Genomic DNA, 22,327 nt, shown 5'->3' with positions numbered 1-22,327 from the left:
ATATGTTTATATATACATTCAGGATTTTTTTTTTTTTACTAAAACAAAAACCCAGCCCAATTTATGATACAACATATTTTTAAAAGTGTGGCTGTGGTCCTAATATTCGACTGAGCCCACTGTCTGACACTCACTCCCTGATAAGAACTGGAATCATAAAATCACACAAATAAAACCTACCAGTGATTTTATCAGTGCTGTACATATACAAACCTACCAGTGATATCAGTGCAAATCAATCTGAGGTTTAGGCATCAGATAAGATTCATTCACTGGTGCATATATGGTGAAAATTGCAGGGACTGGTTACTGGGGTTTCCAGAGGTTTGCAAAAATTTAACACTTGCTCCAAGCAACAAGAGACCGGTAGGCTTTACACACACACACACACACACACACACACACACACACACACACACACACACACACAGACAGATAGAGGTGCTCCTGGTGTTTTGTGGTCACAACCAATCAATTGTCAGTTAGGGTTAGTACTTGTATTTTTTAATAAAACCAAAGTCAGTAGGGGTTTTTTTTGTTTGTTTTTTGTTTTGTTTTTTTACATCCGAGATGCCTCATGCTGAAGAGGTTAGTTGCAAACCTAAACTAATGCACTTAATATATTAGATTCAGAAAAGTTGATAAAATTTTTAATAAATGTATCTCTTATGTGTGTTTGGAGTTTGGAAGGAGATTCTTACATGTCATCACGTCTCCAAGAGCTGGGCTAAGAAGTTATGAATTACACTGCATACAACTAGGATAACAGCAAGACTATATTTTATTCTTCAACCTTATCCTTGCACAACAAAAACACTGATTAGCTTAGCTTGGGTATATACATAAAAAAAAAAAAAAAAAAGGCTTCCATCATGGCATTTTTATTCTTGCTGGAAAGACAAAATGCCTACATTAAAATAGATTCTAGCTGTTACTCTGCCCTTCCTCAGTGGGAATTCTCCAATGGGAATTAAATCAGGATCTGTCAGATGAGCTCTGCTTTGCATAGAGCATGATGAACTGGATATGGTCTTTAAATTTTGTTGATGCCAAAATGACCAACACTGGTGAATCAAATAGAGTTAAGCATCTTGTGCAATAACAACAGCAACATCTGTTACAATCCATTCCAAGATCATTGATCACAAAATTACCCACTGACTACTACTAAAAAAAAAAAAGACTTCCTATTAGCCACACCTACTGATTTAGCCTTTAATCTGTGCTTTGAAAACTCTGCAACTGCAAACTTTGTTTAAACACAATCTATAATTCTGATATGTAAACGAACCCCACATCATTTGAAACATGTTGCCCTTGCAACACTTCCACATTCTAACTCTGCCTGTTCTCAGACTATTTGTAATAAGTGCCAGTCTAGAGTTTTGCTTGCCCTATGAAAGTTCAATTGACTTTTTCATGTAATTGAAAAACATTTTTTCAAGTGTTTCTGAATCAAAGAGGCTGGGGCCTGTATGTACACATGGGGCCCGCTGTATGTGTGTGTCTCTGTGTGCGCTCACGGGGGTGGTTGTAATGCTTAAAAAAAAAAAAAAAATCAGATATTAGGAGAATCCTATACTGTAATCCCAAACATTACTTAAACATAAACTTAAAAGGTCATTCTTGATTAAATAAGCCCCATGTGAACAGTCTCTTCTATATACTGCACACAAGACCAACACAGGCCACCTGTAAAACACAAGCGTATCTCCCACACCAGAAAGTGCAGTCATCACTATATTATCATAGTTAGAAGCATGGGTGGTGTACTCAACTCTTGTTTTGTATACAGCCAAGACAAGGTTTTGCTTTCTGTTAGGGTGATGGGGTCATACATAGTGTACTTCAGTTAAAAGTACTTGGTGACTAAAATTAAGATTCAAAATCTTATATAGTTTTAAACAATAATTAACAAATGCTTCCTCAAAGAGGAAAAAACTAAATCTGATTGTGCATGCGCACACAAAAACCCAAACATAATAGTTCAGACTTATTCTTCCATATTCAATTCCACCTGTAATTCACTCCCACACCCACCCACACACCCACACCCCTTTTTGAACTGATTTATTTTGTGTGCCTTTTTCCCCCAATCTAGTCAGTGGATCCCTAGCACGCATCTGCAACGGAGTCCAGCTTTATTAACCTTTCCCCTAACGGACTGAAGAAATGGTAAGTCCTCGTGTCTTAAGAGGATGGAGCATGTGTGTAGTGAAGTGAAGGGGCGGGGCTTGGGGAAGGCCAAGCATTTGGAGACATCTCATTCGTCCTCAAAGTTCTGATTGAGCAGGAAGTTGGCGGCCAGATTCTCATTTTTCTCGCAAGCAAAGTACGCTTGCACGACCAGCGCCTCAGGGAAGCCCAACGCTTTTAACTGGAGTGTGTAAACAGATGGAGGTGGATAAAAGAACAAAATACAAAATTATACACAGTGTACAAAAGCAAACTCTCTAAACACTACAAACAATTTCAACGAAAAATATCTACAAGACTTATTCATAAAGGGAGGATTTTCCTTTGAAAAGATGTCACCAACAGCCTTTTACTTGTACTCTTCTGCTCTCATTTCTTCTCACACACACACACACACACGTCCATGTCCTCACCCTTTCAATGGCTTCTTTCTCCTGTGCCGTGACCTGGATGTAGTTGACAGGTGCACCTTCGTCACCTATGACACCAACGTCGGCATGCTCCGCCCCCTCTAGGCCCTCGCCATCACCTTCTCCTGGTGGTGCGTTCAACATCTGAATGAACAGTTCCTGGTGTTGGCTGATTTGCTGGATACAGTAAACAAACCAAAGCAGAAAAATATACATTAGACAATATGCACAAAATAGAGTCATGATATTTAACCTCCCTGAAGCAAGAAGAAATGCAGAAATGTGTGTGTGTGTGTGTGTGTGTGTGTGTCTGTGTGTTGGCATGAAAGCATTAGTGCATGTTATCATTAATTGATAAGTTGCTGATTGACCTCTACTGAGCTGTCATGAATGTGAAGTTCTAAATGCAACAAGTAGTGTGCCTGCCCTCCCACTCGTGTGTGTCTGTATGTGTGTGTGTGTGTGTGTGTGTGTGTGTGCGTGCGCGCGAGAGACCTGCAGCAGCTCCGGGTTCTCCTGGCCCAGCTGCTGAAGCAGTGATGGTAGTAAAGATGGGTTCTGCTGAACCACCTGCCTCATCGTCTGGAACTGTGGCTGAGAGCGCAGGAACTCCAGGGGGTTCTCACCTACACACACACACACACACGATAAAGTCACTTTTTATCTGTAATTTTAAATTAATATAAAGTTAGCTTCCCACACACTGTTCCATGATAAAAATAACATACTTAAATCCTATTCATCCTTTTTCATAGTGGTAAAAGGCTCAGTGCAAATGAACTTAAAACAGTCAACCAGATCTCCACAGTACCGCGGCTAGGTCAAGCGATTCTATAGTACCACAGTCTGCAATCTCACGATACACTAATGTCACATTCATTTTACTATTTGTTTAGCATTTCATCAGATATGCTAAATAATGGCAGCTTGTCATAAATGAGAGAGACTGGGATGTAAACAAATACTACAAGAGAAACAAGCTTGAACTATTGAGGTAATACATAAACCATGGATTTCATGAGCGGTCAAGCAACTGTTATTTTTAGCCAACATTTGCTAGGCTATAGTCCTGTTCAGACTGGGTACCTATTCTTTTTGTTTGTTTATCCGTTTTCCTGTTACAACAGAATTTGCGCAGGCATACAATTATATTGGTTCACAATGAAGTAGTTTATCCTAGACTATAAGGCTTAATGCAGCTACAGTCAGTTCTTCCTCAGCCTATCGGGCTTAACGAGGCCCTGGTCAGTTTTTCCCTCAGCCTATCGGGCTTAACGAGGCCCTGGTCAGTTTTTCCTCAGCCTATCGGGCTTAACGAGGCCCTGGTCAGTTTTTCCTCAGCCTATCGGGCTTAACGAGGCCCTGGTCAGTTTTTCCCTCAGCCTATCGGGCTTAACGAGGCCCTGGTCAGTTTTTCCCTCAGCCTATCGGGCTTAACGAGGCCCTGGTCAGTTTTTCCCTCAGCCTATCGGGCTTAACGAGGCCCTGGTCAGTTTTTCCCTCAGCCTATCGGGCTTAACGAGGCCCTGGTCAGTTTTTCCCTCAGCCTATCGGGCTTAACGAGGCCCTGGTCAGTTTTTCCCTCAGCCTATCGGGCTTAACGAGGCCCTGGTCAGTTTTTCCCTCAGCCTATCGGGCTTAACGAGGCCCTGGTCAGTTTTTCCCTCAGCCTATCGGGCTTAACGAGGCCCTGGTCAGTTTTTCCTCAGCCTATCGGGCTTAACGAGGCCCTGGTCAGTTTTTCCTCAGCCTATCGGGCTTAACGAGGCCCTGGTCAGTTTTTCCCTCAGCCTATCGGGCTTAACGAGGCCCTGGTCAGTTTTTTCCCTCAGCCTATCGGGCTTAACGAGGCCCTGGTCAGTTTTTCCCTCAGCCTATCGGGCTTAACGAGGCCCTGGTCAGTTTTTCCTCAGCCTATCGGGCTTAACGAGGCCCTGGTCAGTTTTTCCTCAGCCTATCGGGCTTAACGAGGCCCTGGTCAGTTTTTCCTCAGCCTATCGGGCTTAACGAGGCCCTGGTCAGTTTTTCCTCAGCCTATCGGGCTTAACGAGGCCCTGGTCAGTTTTTCCTCAGCCTATCGGGCTTAACGAGGCCCTGGTCACTTTTTCCTCAGCCTATCGGGCTTAACGAGGCCCTGGTCACTTTTTCCTCAGCCTATCGGGCTTAACGAGGCCCTGGTCAGTTTTTCCTCAGCCTATCGAGCTTAACGAGGCCCTGGTCAGTTTTTCCCTCAGCCTATCGAGCTTAACGAGGCCCTGGTCAGTTTTTCCCTCAGCCTATCGGGCTGGTCTCCCTTCCCACCTTCTATTTCAATCCCCTTCGTCCAAACAGCCTTTACAGGGACCAAACCTTCTGCCAGTCTGGCTCAGAGAGCACTCTGCGATTTATCAGCCGCGGACACGCACGGCAGCGCTCCCTGGCAAGCACTCCGAGCCACTGCTGCACAGCGAGCTGGTCCAGGGCGCCTGGAGCAATCCAGGGAAGGGATCCAGGCACACTCACCCTCAGCAGCAGGCTGTGCAGCCGGAGCGGGAGCAAGTGCGGCCGCGGGGCGGGTCTCCTGCACGGGGACCGTAGGGATGCCCTGAAAGAGGTGCGTGTTAGTAGTCAGGACCCTTCATGACAAAGGATATGATTTCACATGAACCATCACAGGGCTGTCAATCAATGAAAGCTAACAGTGGAACATTATCTAAATGACAACACGCTAATCAGTGGATGTTGGCTACATTTATGGCTTAGCATTTCTGGTCGGGCTTTTGAATTAGCAAATCCTAGTAGTTTTTGTCCAGTGGGTGGCGAGTTGAGTATAAACAGAAGCCAGTTTCTGATCAATTAAATGTTATCGTGCTTGCTAATCATGACATTTTACATGTAGCTACACTTCCCCTCACCCCCAAGAGCAGTTTGTCTCTCTTGGTGAACCAAAGGTACACTGGGCAGATTTATCCTTCTGTTTTGTGACTTTGCTTTAATTTCACAGACATGATTTGATGTGCTCTGCATTTTAAGCACATGCAGCAGAGGGTGGAGGTTAAAGGGTAGAGGGTGAAGTGCACAGAGCGTAGAACGCAGCAGGAACGGCTCACATTGAGCAGGTACTCCACGGCGCGGTCGGGGTCGTTAAAGCTGGCCCTCAGAGCAGACACCACTCGCTCCCTTTCATAACCCATAGACATGATCTCCTTTAGCATAGCCTCATACTCCAGCCCCGTGACTGAAACACACGGCAAAAACATGAAAAACACAAAGAACATCATACAAATTGTACGTTGCACACACATGCACGCGATTACCTAGTGTTGAAGAAGAGTCCTCTTCACCCAGGCAAGGACTGAGAGAGAGAGAGAGAGAAATAAAGAACATTTTGAACAATAATGCAAGGAGAGCTTCAGTGATCACGTTCTACCTTTTACAAAACTACCTTTTACAGACCAAATCCTGTTGTCTTGGATTTCGTTTCCCAAAAACCACTCGCTCATAATTGCAAGTCGCTTTGGATAAAAGCGTCAGCTAAATGATGAAGATGCCGAGGAAGATGCGTCACAGCAGTTGTCCTAATAAAGTGCTTACTGTTCTGGGCTGTTGGATGGAGACACGGTGGCAGGAGGATCGCACGGGGAGTTGTCCTCGTCCGAGAAGAAAGGCAGGGCAGCAGGGGTGGGAGGAGGTGGTGAGGAAGAGGATGAGGAAGGTGTCGGCGTGGGAGCAGATTTTGTTGGTGGTTCAGGTGCTACTGGCGGAGGCTTTGGCTACACAAGGTTTCCATAGAAACAGGGCATTTCAGACAGCGGTCCTTCATCAGGCGTGCAAGCTATGGGTAATTACATTTGATGTGATACAGGCATTCTGGACTGGTGGTGTACACACTGCCCTTAATCTTATGGTGATGTCCTATACGCACTCACCACCCACTGTCAGACTTATAGGTGCATTTCATAGTTTTACAGAAAACGATTTCATAAATACTGGGCTTAAATAATTAGGGTTATGTGAAACTCTGAGAAAGTGACCTCTTTAAAATAGGACAATTGAACTAAGGCGCTACAGTAAATTTAGATATGGGTTTGACCTGTCCTGCCATATCTACTAAACCAGAAAATTTTATTTCCATCAAATTGATGAACATATTTAGAACTGATAACATATTTATAGGCTGACGTTCATTGATCTGAAAACATCCCTTACACTTGGTAACCCCTGGGTTCATGTGTCTACCCTGAGAATAAAACACAGATATTTAGATGAAGGTCTCCTTGGATGAAACCACTGCTCTTCAAAGCTCTCTCTCTCACCCACCCACTCACCTTAGGGTGGCTTGCAAAAGGCCAACACCACTACTGGAGAACTACTGAGGTTTCTCATTCCAATGGTCAGACGTGACGGCGGGAATAAGATGATGTCTGGGACTACTTGGATGACTTAGGGTGTGAACAGCTCGCAATCACTGAGCCCAACCAATTCAAAGTTGTTGTAGGAAACCGTAGCTCAATGTCAAATCTAAAAGCTCTGTTCAAAAATAACTTTAGTAAAAAGTGATCTAAAACTCCAAAGAGATTAGGCCATGCATCACAACAGTATTCCAACACACAGGTCAGCAAGTCCACAACAGAGCGGCTCAAATAGAAAAACGGCTATATTTTAGAATGTCCTGACCTCAATATCATTAAAACACTGGGCCATGTCCTGATACCTGGAAGACTAAAATTATGCCTAAAGTGAAACAGTTTTGTATGGAGGACTTTGCCAAATCCCTCCTAACTGTCGTGCAGCAGTGACCAGAACATACAAAAAGCACTGAGTTGATGTTACTGGGAACTAAGAATGTAGTACTGTAGTATTTTTTCATTATGATGTACATGACTGGGTCATATTTTAGGTACTATTTATGCAGAGATCCGGGCAATTCCAAAGGTTTCACCAACTGTAGGTACACTATTTCAGACTGTAGTCCATCTGTTGTCATGACTACTGACAGCTACCATCTGCCATGTTCATTACTGACCCAGTTTCTGACCTCAGGACTATGTGATGAGGGGGTGTGAGCCCCTCCTCAATAAAGCAGCATCACTGACATGGTACTGGGTGTTAAGCAGGTATAGGTGCATCAGCCACAGTGATCGTATATGCATCAGTGAGTGGCCTGACACCCAGTCTCTAGCTGTACACGTACAAAGTAATAAATGTTTCTGTGGGTGGGTTTTCCCTCACATTCACACACACAAAAAGTTATAAATTATAAAGTGTAGGTGCAGGTTACCTTCGATACCATGACGACAACAAAGTTCTTCTCGTCGATTTTGTACTCTTTGATGGGTGTGTCATCTTGCAGAATTTTGCCTGCATATATCAGCTTCTGTCCCGAAACTGGAAAACTGTCCCTGCCTTTCTCTGCCTCTATCTTTTCTTTCAGTGCCTTCACCTGAGAGATATAATGCAACAACCACACGCAAAAATATGCCTTTTTAAAATTGTTTAACTCCCTTTTTGTTTCCACGAGCATTAATTATTTTATGTTTGGGGGACTGCTCCAAAACGATACTTGTTTTAGCAACACAGTGACTGTAAGCAGGATTTTCAACTATAAATTTTAAAGGGTGGAAAACAAAAAAAAACAACTTAATTTTTTCAATGAAAGCATCCTCCGGTAAACAGCTACAGCTAAGAAAGCAACATCACTGCACTATTCGCAGTGAGATTTACATTTGCGTGTTTGCGTCCTTTAAACTAATAAAATGGACAGCCTCCTCCGCTGAGTTTCATGGCAAACGAAAACTCTAAAATCAAGAATAAACATAATTTAGGGATTTCCAAATAATTATAATTAAGTGCGTGAACAGGACACGGGTTTTGTGGGACTGGGTGACATTAATGTTAAGAAAGGGTGTAAGGTCTTAATATTCAGCTTTTCTCCCGGTCCCTCTCGATACTCTGGATGCAGCTAACCGAGTCTGCAGAGTCGTGTTAGTTCTCCTCTACCTTAAGCATGGCAATAAAAAGACGATAAAACACGATGAAAACTGGCACAAGCGCCGTTTTCGTGTCGTTATCTCCGCAACGGTAAACCCGTACCATCCCAGGCTCGACACTATGGCTGTGAGTGCGTTATGAAAACACTGGTCATGCTGTCATCGGGGAATCACTGCTTAGGAAATCCGAGGCTATGTGCAGCCAGTTTGTCGGGCGTTACGTGCCAGTCGGTAAAAACAAACAAACAGACAAACAAACAAAAACAACAAAACCACTGCAATTAAACGACTAAGTACGTTAACGCTTAACGGGGAAACACGAGAGCGGTCCGGTGGTGACCAAAATGGAGGAGTCACACGTGGAAATGCGCTGCCGTGACACCGCTTTTACACACGGAGCCAACTAACGACCAAGTAACGACCAAGTAATGACCAAGTAACGACCAAGTAACGACCAAGTAACGACGACAAAGTTACTCACTGTCTGATCGTCGTCGATGTCGATATGAATGGTTTGTTGCTGCAATGTTTTTAGGGTGATCTGCATGGTTGGAAAACGCGCCGTTTGTCCTGTCGCGTGTACTTTGTCGGAAATATCAGCTCTCTGCGTCCTTATCAACGCGGATTTCACTTCCAGCGGAGCCGGCGGTAGTTCACGGGCGCCCGGGAGTGCGGTTGTTCGGCTCGCTAACGTTAGCTCGCATGCTACACTCGTACGTCAAGCGCTCGCCCTCGTCGTCGCGCTTCTTCTACGTTTTAAGGGCCGCGTGGAAAGACGCTCTGCTGCCGCCACTGGCCTGGAGCGCCGACACGCTCGGCACGGGGGAAATCGTCCATCCCAGTTCTGAACCCAAAGGGGCCAGCGGCTTATTTTCTTCTCGGTGATAAGCATGTTTTCGTGATGGTAAACTGAGCTAAAATCAGCGCGAAACGGCGCAAATTCGGGGCAGTCGAGATTATTACCCACAATGCAGTGCAATCGTAGTTCCGGTCCAGCAGTTTGTAAACACAGCGAAAGGGGAGATGGAGTCGTCAAGAGGGCTCACCTAAAAATATGAGCCCGCTGGAGAACCAGGCCGAACACACACACACACACACACACACACACACACAGTGAATGCCATACGTGGGGTGTTAATGTGCGAGTCTTAAATTAGCCTAAGACTGAGGCTCTCTAGTTAGCTATTTTACTGGTGGGGTGTTAGTTAGCTGGCTGACTAGCTGGGCAAGCCGCGGTGTCACTCAGCAGTTATAAACCAACACAAACAGACGGAATTGGAGCGGTGGCTTGCGCGAGTAACCGGGGGGAGGGTTTGTCGGGGCTTCACTCGCCGGGCAGATTTTGAGTTGACGTCTTCTAAACTATAGGACCAGGTAAATGGGGAATTGTTTGTCCTCACAGGGTGCCGACGACTTGTCCCTTCTGAACGAGTCTGAAGGTGCGAGTCTTCCTGGAGAGCCTCCACCGCCGTATCAGGTAACTTCAGACCGAGAACGGCTTGCTGTAAAAGTACGGAATACACACCTTTTAGATTGCTGCCAATAGCTACTTCGTGAACGCGAAACGCTGCCGTGTCGATGGCGCACACAGTTTCTGCGGTCACGGTTAAGAACGTCAGTCGAGATGTGGATGGGCCGAAAAATATAAATGAATAAACCGCCCGTTTGCATTCTCTTGCTCAAATATAGGCTATGTCTAATCTTAATTTCTTTAGTGACCAACGAACCTTCTAATTGGAGTCCGTTTTCAATGAAACTTTATTAAATGTAAAAGTTATTTCATGGTGAAAAGTGGAGTTCCTCTTTCGTTTTCATGCCTCCCCCCACTCTCCTGGCGGCACTTTTGGGCCATGCATACAAAAATAAAAAGATGAGACGTTTGAGCCTCACCAATAACAACAACAAGCTAAGACGACCCAACCTTCCTGTGTGTTGAAATTCACGAGCTGAGTTTTTGTTGGGTTGAGTAATTTGTGGAGTAATTTAGTTGAGAGAAAAAAATCACATTCCCAAAGAATGATCTGCAGAGACTAACTACCTGCTCCAATCACGTGTTTACATGTATGTGTTTGAAGCAAGTAGTTAAGGGGGAATAGATCAGATTCAGAAAAACATGAACTTAATCGAGCACATTGGTTATCCACATAAGGGGTGCTTTAGGTAAAAGGTCATCAGCTAAGTCATCAGGGATCTGTGGGATCTGTGCCTTTCCCATGCTTTGGACCGGTTCTACCTGTCCACACACCTGAGCCAGGTAGATAGCACTGGTTAAACCTGCTCAACTATGAGCAGGGATAAAAGCCCAAAGCAGACTGCCTGGCGGTCCCTCACAACTGGACTGGAAGCTACTGCTTTCTGCATTCAATCATCAAATATAAGTAATTGGGTATCAGAGATGTAAACAATATGCTTTGTCGTGTTAATGACAGGATTTCAATTTGTAAGGCAATGATTCAGTATTTGGCACTGTTTTTAAGAATACTACAACATGATGGATGGATTTACACTTGGTAATACACCGTTGCTCCGATCAATACTTGTATCAAACAAATAAACCACCAAAACCAGGTTGACAGTAAATTATCAAGCTCTGCCAGAATGGAAACCCTGAGATGATTCCTATCAGCTTTCATCACAAAACAGTGGAAGGAAAATGTAATAAATCCTTTTTTTTTAAATGCATACTTTCACAATGTATTAAGGTACATTAGATCATTAGAATCACATTGTAGCCTCATGAATTGATGCACAGATCAGAATCACTGTGATGTTACACCCCTGTTCTGTACAGTAGACATCAGAAACAGCCATGCTTGTCCTGACTAGAGTTACATTACAGAAATGAATACCCAGGTGCGTGAAGCTACTGGTTGTGGTTTTGGTCACTTTGCTAGTGTATATAAAGAAATAATACCTCAGGTGTAATACAAGATTAACATAGCCATGTACCCATAAAGCAGGCAGACGTTTGTGGGTTTTACTGATAACTTGTTTCCTTTGGCTTGAACACACAGCCTGGTTCTTTTATAAAAAGGTAAAGTAGATTGATCAAGACACTTTGGTGTTTAACTGGTGGTTACCAATTAGAAAACGCAGAAGTTGTGCTTTGTTTTTGTGTTCATAAGACACTGTGATAATGGATTCTAAGTTAACCACTAGGTTCTATATTTAGCTGTCTAAATTAAAATCAACATTAGTCAGCCTTGCATTTTTCCTTCAGTGACCCATGTTAGGCTCTTTTTCAAATACAATTATCAGTATCAGAGTTAAATTGGTTGCACTGTGGCATGTTACCTAATCAGTGTGGCGTTTGTTTCTTATGATGGATTTTGTTAGTCACATGCTTCACTAGTTGGCCACAGCCACATATCACACAGAGTTGCTTTTTTAGTTTAATATTTGTTGAGATACAGACATGATTCAGGTTATGTTTTCCAGAAACAAATTAGTGCCTTTATGAATTTCCACCAATAGTGCATTCTTATATGTAAAGTAAAATAATTATCGATAATTTGAGATTAAAATTGGCCTCATTAGATTTGAGTGTATAACTGTGTGCAACTATAAAACCAGAGACTGGCACATTCCCTCTAAAGTCGTATAAATAGCACAATCTATATAAATTGTCTATTTAAATAAAGAATACCTTTTTTCTGTAGGTTTTTTAAGTTTAGGTTAAGGATAAGGTTAGGTTTAGCGCTGAGTTAGCTCTCAGACTACAGTCATAAAATACGTGCCTGTGTGTGTGTGTGCTTCTGTCCTGCAGGAGCGGGAGCAGGTGCCTGTGTACCACCCCACGCCCAGTCAGCCCCGTCTGGCCACCCAGCTGACAGAGGAGGAGCAGGTGCGAATTGCTCAGCGCATCGGTCTCACCCAGCACCTGCCCCGTGGCATCTTCGACCCAGGCTCAGAGCCCTCCGACAAGAAGATCAAAGAGTAAGTACTGGCAGTCTTCCACAGATGGCAAAAACATGACTAACATTTGAACGAATGTGGTTAAAGGGATAGTTTTGGTGGTATCATGAGTTCTGACTATAATGAGTTTGGTTTAGCCTATAAACATGATTAAAGGCACTGTTCAGACAGAGAGTGCTAACTGGCAACCTTAATTTTCATCTGGCACTCTTTGACTGCACAGTGACTTTTACTCTGCTTGTGATGATTGATTAGCATTACTTGCATGAATTGTACATTAAAATTCAGAACATTTTTTAAAATGTTATTTTGTAGAACAATCATGAACTGAATCAAAATTTAATTTCTATAGGACGTGCAAGCAGCTCGTGAAAAACAAGTCAGTATCGCATCTGTGGTAGATGGCAGACTTGGCCGGCCCCTGTAGCAACTGGTGTGTGTGTGTGACGCGTCCTCTCTGCAGGTGTGTGATCTGCATGCTGGACTTCGAGTATGGCGACCCGATCCGGTTCCTGCCCTGCATGCACATCTACCACGTGGATTGCATCGACACCTGGCTCATGCGCTCCTTCACCTGCCCCTCCTGCATGGAGCCTGTGGATGCAGCGCTACTCTCCTCCTATGAGACCAACTGAGCGTGCCCGATGCCATGGAGACTGCCAGCATGTGGGGAGGGGCCGGTACACACTGGAGGGTGTGTCTGATGTGTTGGCCAAGGGAGGGGCAGAGAAGGTGGTATAGGTGTACGATTGAGTGTGCGAGTGCGAGTGTTAGTACCAGCTGAAGATCAGGAGTTAAAAGAAAGATCTAAAGTAGTATGGGTGCAGATTAAAAAAAAAAAGCCCTGTGTTGATCAGAGATGCATTTTTAAGATGTTTTCTTGAGATCAAGTAGCTTAAAATTTGATGTACAAGAGTATAGAACTTAACCCGTATGGGATAATAGATGATATAGATCTTTAAAGGATAAATGTAGGTCTTGTGTAGGATCATTTTGGGAAAGTGCTTCAATTAAATGTGGTTGGATTATTTTATTGTTACCCAGCCATTTTTTTTTCTCTAAGCGTGCAATATATATATAAGAAGCAGCCGTCTTTTTCCGATTGGTCTTTTGACCTGCCCATCACAGGTTTCTCCCGTGGAGGTTGTTTGCTCGCTAAGAGCAAAGGCTTGGGTGTGCTGTTGAGGTATCTAGTGAGTCCTTGGGTCTTGTGAGTCATACTGAAGAACAGCATTCTGTAATTACAGGATAATCAGAGCCATTTATTTGTAGCTGTTCAGTGAGAGACAACATGCAAACGTAAAAGGCAGACGTGCAGTAATTGGCGTGTCTGCTTTACATATATTGCACTTTTCACTTTCAATCTGCTGCATTGCATGTCTTGATGTGAGGCTTCACACTGGAGATGGGTCGTCCAGTCCTGGCAAAGCACAGCACAATGCAGTGTCTATCTGGCGCAATCACACCTGATTCAACTTGCCTTTGCTAATTCGAAATACACTGCGCTAAAGACTAAGAAACACTACGTTGTACAGCACACAAGGAATTGCCCTTCCTTGATATAGTCAGGCTTGTCATTGGAACACTGACATGTACTTTGAATAACACACGGAAGGTAATCTCCAGAGATGTCTCTTTAGAGCAGAGGAACCCAGCCATGGTTTGGTAGGGCCAGAGTCAACGGCACAGTCTGGTGATATCACTGCTCAAACACACCTAGTAACCCTGGTAATCAGCTGATGAGGTAGATCAGGTGTGTTAGACTAGGGAAGTCACCAAACTATGCACTCCAAGGCTGGGGTTAGACACCTCTGGTTTAAAAGATTATGTTTCTTACTCTTTTTTTCTTTGTTTTTGGCTTGTTTGTTTTGATTTTGTGTTTTGTTTGGTGCATTGCAGGAAATGGATTCCTTGGCTGCTTTTCTGTTGGCTACCAGAGTGGAAGATGCTCTTATTGTGCTAGTCTACTGAGATTCCACCACAAAAAGCCTTGTCCTTAACCATGAGAACAGAAAAAAAAAACAGCAGCCAAAACTGTTCTCAGATCAGCATAAGTGGGTTATCTTCACTATAAACTGTTCTTTTCATATGGTTTTGCCTTTAAATATATTGTACTATATGTCTTTCTATCCAGTCTGCTCCGCCTTGATCTTGCATGCTGTTGAAGTATATATTTTTTTTCTTTGTTTTTGGTGTCGTCGTGAATGATCTTATGATACTTGGAGGAAAGTTACGATGATACAATCGTGTTTGTGCACCTTTTCAATTATCTTGGCCAACCAAAAACCGACACTGAGAGTTGAAGCTTTACAGTCATTCCCCTTCCTTTTTGTAATGTTATTTGAAAAGAGACAAAAAGACTGTCATAAGAGCTTCAGCCTTTTCTCAATTTTGATACTGCTTGTTGTAATGTCTTTTGTATGTGTTAACAAAACAAAAGGAAAAAAAAAGTTCTGTTGTCACCAGATGATGCATTATGCTGAAAGCAAAAGAATTGCAACTTTTTTTTTTTATTATTGTTTAAGTATAGGGCTGATTTAATCAGGTTAACGTTATTGAACTGTATGATTGAAATGTTGGAATCTGTATTCAGAAAGGTTCTCATGTCTGATGTAGGATTCGATTCTTGACTGCATACGGCTTTTAAGATGTACTTTAAAAATCTGATTCAAACTCTCATGAGAACATTTATGAATGCAGTGACTGAATTCAGCCTGACAAGAACATTGGTTTTAGTTAAGGTTGTGACATTTTGTTTTGAGGAAATCAGCAGTCTGACATTTTGTGTACTACTTTTTTTGGGAGGGGGGGCTCAGGATCTGTGTGTTTAAACAAAAAATGAGAAGCTACATAATTGAAATATTGGGTGAAAAAAAAAGTTTGACTAATTGTGAGAGTAAATTGTAAGATGTGTCGATTGCATTTGATCTAAAGTTGAATATGCTTAGAAATGTAGCTCTACTATAACCTTTCTTCCATCTTTTTCTTAATGCAAAATGAAATGGCAAACTCCTGTGAAGTACAATCATCATCTTTGTGGTCTGTGTTTTTTTTTAAAGCTTATTATTTGAGGTGGTTGACTGGTGCCATCTAACAGCTGTACGTTTGTAATTTAAATTCCTGTGCCTTTTCTGCGTGCACAAAATGACGGTACGTCTTTTAGGAGTACGGCAAATAGCCTAGTAATAAATGGCAAATTCATTTAGATATTTCATTTGTTTGTGCATGTTATACGTTGATGATACTATTTACTGGCATCTGTGAATGTACTTTTGGATGATAGAATATGGAGAAAGTAATTAGGACGAAGCCAGTTATGTTCTGGAATATTCTCGTGCAGTTTTGTCTTCAACGATTTGGTTCAGTCCACCAAGGCCTCGAAGGTGACGTCAGAGAGTTGCTGTAACAACGCCACTGTATGGGCGCCATTTTGGCTCTAAGACTGTACAACTTGCTGTTCTCTTGGTTGGAGCCAATATGTCGTCGTTCGCGGACCCGCGGGCGTCTATCTTGGTACATTCCAAGTGACTTGTGTACAAGATGGCAGCTTCATTGGAAGACGAATTTGAAGATGCACCCGATATAGAACCTTTAGAGCCGACGTTAAAAAATATCATAGAACAAAAATCTCTGAAATGGATTTTTGTAGGAGGTAAAGGTGGCGTGGGCAAAACAACTTGCAGGTAATTCAGCGCGAATGTGTTTGAGACATGCTAGCCGGCTGAACATAAACGCTAGCATTAGCTTAGCCATCATGCCTGTCAAGCTAGCTAACGTTAGTTTAGCTTATCTTATCTTACATTTCTGCATTGCCAACTGGATTGTGTCACAGCAACACACTTTGTGACAAATGTGTGTAAGAAGTCATTTGGATTTGAAATAACCGAAAATGTGTTGAACATATTTTGCATGTCAATTAATTAATAACACTATGTAAATAATTTGATAAAAGGTATTCAACGAATAAACCGATATTTTCACGGGAGCGTTTTCTGTGTCGGTAAAGCCATTTTTGTAATAGTTCACAGCTATGTTGGTTTTACTTCACTGCATACTAGCTAAGCAGCCAGCTAATGGTAGCTTTTAGCTAACCAGCTAATACATTCGACATTTTCGTAAGCGTTAGCAGACAATGAAACCACTGGAGTAATAGTTTGCTAGCTGGCTATATTAACAACTGGGCGTTTACTCTTTGTTAAGTCTAATGTGTTGGTAACAGGTCTTCACAAATAACTATTGGAAAGGCATACCTTCTAAGTACACTTTACAGGCGTACAGACTGTGTAGCCCATCCGTGTTGGCTGTCCTCTACACTGTCGTCAATGTTGACTTTCTGACCACAGACCCGTTGATGGCTGGGTGTATTCTCAGTCCAGCAGTAGCACTGGCGCTCAAATTCGTCCCACTACGATGTCCTCGTTAAAGTTGGCTTGAGCAAGGTCCGCCACTCTAATAATATTCACTCGACGTCTGCCTTTGCGGTAAATGGTGGCTAATTGTATATGGCAACAGACGGGCTACGGTGTGTAAGCGCTCGTGTGCAATGCGCCAGGCCGATGGACATCCGTAATGAAAGGACTTGAGTATAGATATGTGTGAGTCACTTGCAAGGAAACCAAACGTGCTGCCATTTTAAGTTTACTAGCAACATGGGAGCGTTTTCGGAACATGGCAGAACAGAGCAGGGTTTATTTAAAGTTTATACCAAGTATGCTCTACATTATAAGTGCCTCTCACGCTCTTGCAGTTGTAGCCTGGCTGTCCAGCTGGCTGCTGTGAGGGAGAGTGTCCTCATCATCTCCACTGACCCAGCACACAACATCTCTGACGCCTTTGACCAGAAGTTCTCCAAGGTTCCCACCAAAGTGAAGGGCTATGACAACCTCTTCGCCATGGTCAGTTTGGGCCCTGTTAGTTTAGATTTTAAGCTTATGCTGTATGTATGTTTAAAACTAGAAGCAAAATGGAGGCCTACGATAAGAAGACGGTAGTCACAGTGTCCAGCTCTGTCTGTTTGTAATGTTTGGTTTGTTTTTATTGCTGATTGGATGTGTGTATGATGGCTCGCGTTCATGCTCTTCATCAGTGCTAATGACCTGAGTGTTATCTGGTGTGGCAGCAAGAAACAAGCCGGTCATGTTTTATCCGATTTGTAAAATCTACTGAACTACTCCAATTTTAGGAGTCAGAAAGCTGAATATCAAATGATGAGCTGTGTCTGAAAGCAGGGGCTGGTCAAAACGGTGCCTCACCCTGGAGCAGCCCTGCATTGTGCGCTTTAGTGTTATTCCTGCTCATTCCCTCTCTGTCCGTCTGAGTAGGAGATTGACCCTAGTCTGGGGGTGGCAGAACTGCCGGACGAGTTTTTTGAAGAGGACAACATGCTCTCTATGGGCAAGAAGATGATGCAAGAGGCCATGAGTGCCTTTCCTGGCATAGATGAAGCCATGAGCTACGCAGAGGTCATGAGGTCAGACACCTTGGCAACCAGTCACTCATTCCTTTAGCAAGGAGCATGTCAGATGTGTTTTTTTTTCTCTTCATTTTAAGAAACAAGTGGTTCTCTTAAAATTGGTAAAATCTATTAAAACTCCAGTTCATAAAATGTAGTCACTTATGGACCACTAGATGGCAGCATATACAGTCTTGAGACCCTCATGACAATTACCGTGTGACACATCCAGGCCATTACTGCTGTTTGTCTGTCTTTCTCTCGGTATCTGTCCTTTCAGCAACTGCCTTTTGAGGTGTGTGTGTGTGTGTGTGTGTGTGTGTGTTGGGAGCACTGTGTACCTGCTGTAACCTTGCCGTCTCGCTCTGCTACACAGGTTAGTGAAAGGGATGAATTTCTCTGTGGTGGTGTTTGACACGGCCCCCACGGGTCACACGCTGCGTCTGCTCAACTTCCCGACAATAGTGGAGCGCGGCCTTGGCCGCCTCATGCAGATCAAGAACCAGATCAGCCCCTTCATCTCGCAGGTCTGGCACACTGCATGCTGGGATGTGTTCTACATTCAAAGGATGTGAAAGTACATGCAGAGGCGAAACATAGGAGGCAGTAATATTAGCAAAATGTGTGTCGATCTTAGAACAGCTTACTTGTGCATGGAAGTGCTGTCATCTTGAGCATTGCATTGTGGGGAATGTAGTCTAATTGGATCCGTATCCCTTTAGATGTGCAACATGCTCGGGCTAGGAGATATGAATGCAGACCAGCTGGCATCTAAACTAGAAGAGACTCTTCCTGTTATTCGCTCAGTCAGCGAGCAGTTTAAAGATCCGGTAAGTCATGTCACGGCCTCACAATTCTAATGCAGAGCTAGTCATGATTTATTTTGTAGTAGGTTCTGCAAGGACATTTGGTTACACTGTAATTTCATTGTGGAGTTGATTTTTATAGACAGACTGATTAGTGTTGAAGAAAAAAAAACTCCTTTGATTGGCAGCTATAAAATTCTATATAATTTAATATTTTTTTGTAATCGTTTCAAATATTTTATGTGCAGTGCATTTCAAAATAACTGGTGACTCTTTGATATGTTAAGATCTTGAAAACTGCCAAAAAACATGGCTGTCTTATGTCTGTTTGTTGCAGTGGGCTTAAGTGTCCTCAGACTATGGCCCGTATAGCTTTGTGAAACTGGTTAGGCCCTGAGTGATGGGCTGTGTGTTTGTGTGTGTGTGTGAGATTAGGAGCAGACGACGTTTATCTGCGTGTGCATTGCCGAGTTCCTGTCCCTGTACGAAACGGAGCGGCTGATCCAGGAGCTCGCCAAGTGCCGCATTGACACACACAACATCATTGTCAACCAGCTTGTTTTTCCCGACCCTGAGAGGCCCTGCAAGATGTGCGAGGCCAGACATAAGATCCAGTCCAAATACCTGGACCAGGTGTGTGGGTGGGGCTACAGGCATATGTGCACATGCATGTGTAGTAAAGAGAAGTATGGTTTTTTGATGTGGTGTTTTTGTTTTGGAAATATGAAGATGTCCTCTGGTAAAGTGATTGACAGTAATCAGTCTCTCTTGATACTGTTAAATGTGTGTGTTTCAGATGGAGGATCTGTATGAAGATTTCCACATAGTGAAACTGCCTCTCCTGCCTCACGAGGTGCGAGGAGCAGACAAGGTCAACACGTTCTCCAAACAGCTCCTGGAGCCCTACAACCCCCCCAACAAGTGACTCCTAATGTCTCTTTCTCTCTCACTCTCTCTCTCACACACACACACACACACACACACTCTCACTCTCTCTCACTCTTACTCACACACACTTTTGCACACACATTTTTGACACTGCTCTCTGGTGCATTAGTCCCCTCAGAATCCACAGTTGCACACCATCTTCACTGATATTACCATCCTCCTCCTCACACCTGGAATGACTGATGAAAGCCTGATGGCCTGATACAGGCAATCAACACTAAAGAAAACAGCAGCACTCTCTCCCTTGCTCTTTCTCTTTGGTTTCTGTTCAGTCTCTTCTCCATATCTCCCATAAAGAACCAGTGCTATTCGCTAGTTCACTTACTCATCACTTACTAGTCACAGCCAGTAATTGTTCCGTTGCACCAATTAGTGCCCCATTTCTCTTTCTTCATTCAGGAATTGTTAATAGTTATTTTATTGTGTGATGGGCACTTGTGCATGTGTGTTTGTGTATAATACTATAAAAACTACTTTAAAGATGGTGGAACAAGCCTCTTCTGCCTCTGATGTGTTTGATCTACTGAACCTGAGAGAGACCAGTGTTCTTAATATACCAGTGTAAATCTAGACTGCACCTGCTATGATCCAATGACATCCAATGATCCAATGATCATTGCAGTTTCCAGCAGGGACACAAGTCCAATCCAGTCCACGTTTTTGCTCTGTTCCATCTTTGTTACTTGTTCGAACCACAAACAGTGTTTCCGCAGCCTTGCAGGGTGGACTAAGGATTGTAGGCCTGTGCTGGGCTCCTGAGAATGGGTTTGTTTTTGGCATGCTGTTTGGGCTTGTGAGCTGGTCAAGCAGTGAGAGAACCCAAACTCAATAGTGTCAGACCTCGTGACCTTCAGAAGGTCTGTGGGGAGCGTAAGGGGTGCAGAGTCCACAGTGCATCCAAAGGTGTGCACAGCTGGAATCCAAGGGAACCAGAGTCCAGCACCGCTTGGTTTCTTTGCTCCAACAAACCTGGTTCACCTTGTCAATTAAATCCCAAGCATAGGAGGTGTTTCTCAACTAGTGTTTCTCACTCCAGTCTCACTCTAGCCCACTGTGTTGGGAACTTGGATAGGGAACAACTATGGAACGGTCACATTCGTACTGAAGACTAGGGTGAGGAACATTTCCCCCAGACCAGTATTCTGTGTTTGAGAGAAGAAATTACAGAGAGAGGAAAAACTGGAAGTTAACAAACGGTGCTGGTCTCTGGCTTCTGCAAACTGCAGAATGACAGCCTCACTCCAGCACTTGCTGCATTGTAATGAGCTCCTGGGGTTCAGTGAGTCCCATACTGATGAGGGAAAATGAAGCATTGAAACATCTCTCTCTCTCTCACACACATACACCCACACACACACCCTGTGTGTGAATGTGTGCCTGAGACAGATGGGGTGTCTGTGTGTGTGTGCCTGCTTGTTTACTCGGAGGTGAATGATTTATGTACAGAAATGAAGTCTTCCCCAAGATTTTGTTCCAGCTCACTGGATTTGCTAATTCAAGCATGCAGGCACACGTATATTTACCAGTTTACAAATGTAACCTGGACTTGAACAGTTCTGCTTAAAGAGGGCCACGAGACATCACATTCTTCTTGTTGTCTCTTAAGATTCAGACACTACGTTTTGACATTTGTTTTAAATTGTGCATCTCAGTGATGTGCTAAAAAAATCCCAAGAGCTTGATGATCTCGGGAACGTGACGTTGCAACCCCTTCTGATTGGTGACAACATCAGAGAAGATTTAACATGTGGGGATTGGATGGTACAGCTGTCGTGTGAAATGGGTGGGTCTACAATGATGCAGTGCGTCCTTTCACAATTCTCATCCTGTACTTGCTTTTACACATTTTGAAGGGCAGCTTTTCATCCTTTTTTTGTCCCTTTATTTACAGTGAGAAATTTCTCACTAATTATTGCAGTCAGTTGATGTGTGTGGAAATTGGGTGAATGTGGAGATTATTTCTGTTTCGTTTAGTTTGATAGCAGGATTTCTCTGAGCGTATAATAAACTAGTATGTTCTGTTTTCCTTTGTTTTTATTGCTGCTTCTTACACACACACACACACACACACCTCACTAGCTGCCTTTTTCTCACACACATGCGCACCTCTCACTGTATCTGCCTTTTTCATACGTTAAACTTTCCAAGCCACTTTCTCTCATTACTACTTGTCATGTCTAATACTGAAGTAAGTGTGTGTGTGGTCTGCTTACACTGTTGTGTTCTGTGGCCTCTAACACACCCATTCTCCTGAACTGGAATTATTTTGTTTACACGTTGCCTTCCCTTGCATTTACTTTAAGCAGATGTCAAGACGTCAGGAAGCCTCAGCCAATTCTGTTGTTTTTGTTCAGGCCTAAGGAACTCTTCATTACCTGGCCCAGGTGTGCTGGGAATTGACAGTAAATGTAGACTGGCTTGGGGCCCGAGACATGGTTAGTGACTAAGCTGCTTACCACACTAGCTTCCATTAGTTTTTTGGGGAAGAGTTAGCATATTTTACCTTTTTGGGTATTCATTTTAATGTTTTACAGTTGTGGATTTTTTTTCTTCTTTAATTTTAATAAAAACGGTAGACTGTGCTCAAATATAAGCATTTTCAAATAAAAGGTTTTATTCTGTTTGTGACCT

General features: G+C 43.3%; 3 protein-coding genes across 4 annotated transcripts; 2 read left to right on the top strand and 1 right to left on the bottom strand.

The window, feature by feature from the left end:
• Positions 1-763: 763 nt before the first annotated feature.
• rad23aa (RAD23 homolog A, nucleotide excision repair protein a) lies at positions 764-9,311 on the bottom strand. The gene is made up of 9 exons (XM_035534999.1): positions 9,057-9,311; positions 7,867-8,028; positions 6,180-6,358; positions 5,903-5,940; positions 5,696-5,823; positions 5,109-5,190; positions 3,102-3,232; positions 2,610-2,783; positions 764-2,377 (listed from the first exon to the last, which is right to left on the bottom strand). Exons 1-9 carry the CDS (start codon positions 9,120-9,122, stop codon positions 2,264-2,266), a joined length of 1,074 nt encoding a protein of 357 aa, XP_035390892.1. The 5' UTR covers positions 9,123-9,311; the 3' UTR covers positions 764-2,263.
• Positions 9,312-9,467: 156 nt separating this feature from the next.
• Positions 9,468-15,518, top strand: rnf11a (ring finger protein 11a). Of its 2 annotated transcripts, XR_003411456.2 has the most exons (4): positions 9,468-10,052; positions 12,342-12,511; positions 12,954-13,184; positions 14,390-15,518. XR_003411456.2 is itself a non-coding variant. In XM_027022301.2 (3 exons), the coding sequence occupies exons 1-3, from the start codon at positions 9,954-9,956 to the stop codon at positions 13,123-13,125; spliced, it is 441 nt and encodes a 146-aa protein (XP_026878102.2). In that variant the 5' UTR covers positions 9,469-9,953; the 3' UTR covers positions 13,126-15,518. The 2 variants fall into 2 exon arrangements, 1 of the variants encoding a protein (XP_026878102.2); XM_027022301.2 differs by having other exon boundaries at positions 9,469-10,052; positions 12,954-15,518.
• A 100-nt stretch (positions 15,519-15,618) lies between these two features.
• Positions 15,619-22,317, top strand: get3 (guided entry of tail-anchored proteins factor 3, ATPase). Its single transcript, XM_027022300.2, has 7 exons — positions 15,619-16,173; positions 17,238-17,385; positions 17,812-17,960; positions 18,319-18,469; positions 18,665-18,772; positions 19,184-19,381; positions 19,545-22,317. Exons 1-7 carry the CDS (start codon positions 16,031-16,033, stop codon positions 19,671-19,673), a joined length of 1,026 nt encoding a protein of 341 aa, XP_026878101.1. The 5' UTR covers positions 15,619-16,030; the 3' UTR covers positions 19,674-22,317.
• The last annotated feature ends 10 nt before the right edge of the window (positions 22,318-22,327 follow it).

Source organism: Electrophorus electricus, chromosome 16 (assembly GCF_013358815.1).
Source record: "Electrophorus electricus isolate fEleEle1 chromosome 16, fEleEle1.pri, whole genome shotgun sequence".
Classification (NCBI taxonomy): Eukaryota; Metazoa; Chordata; class Actinopteri; order Gymnotiformes; family Gymnotidae; genus Electrophorus; species Electrophorus electricus.
Note: the sequence above shows the minus strand (reverse complement) of the source record. Positions and strands in the feature narration are given on the sequence as shown.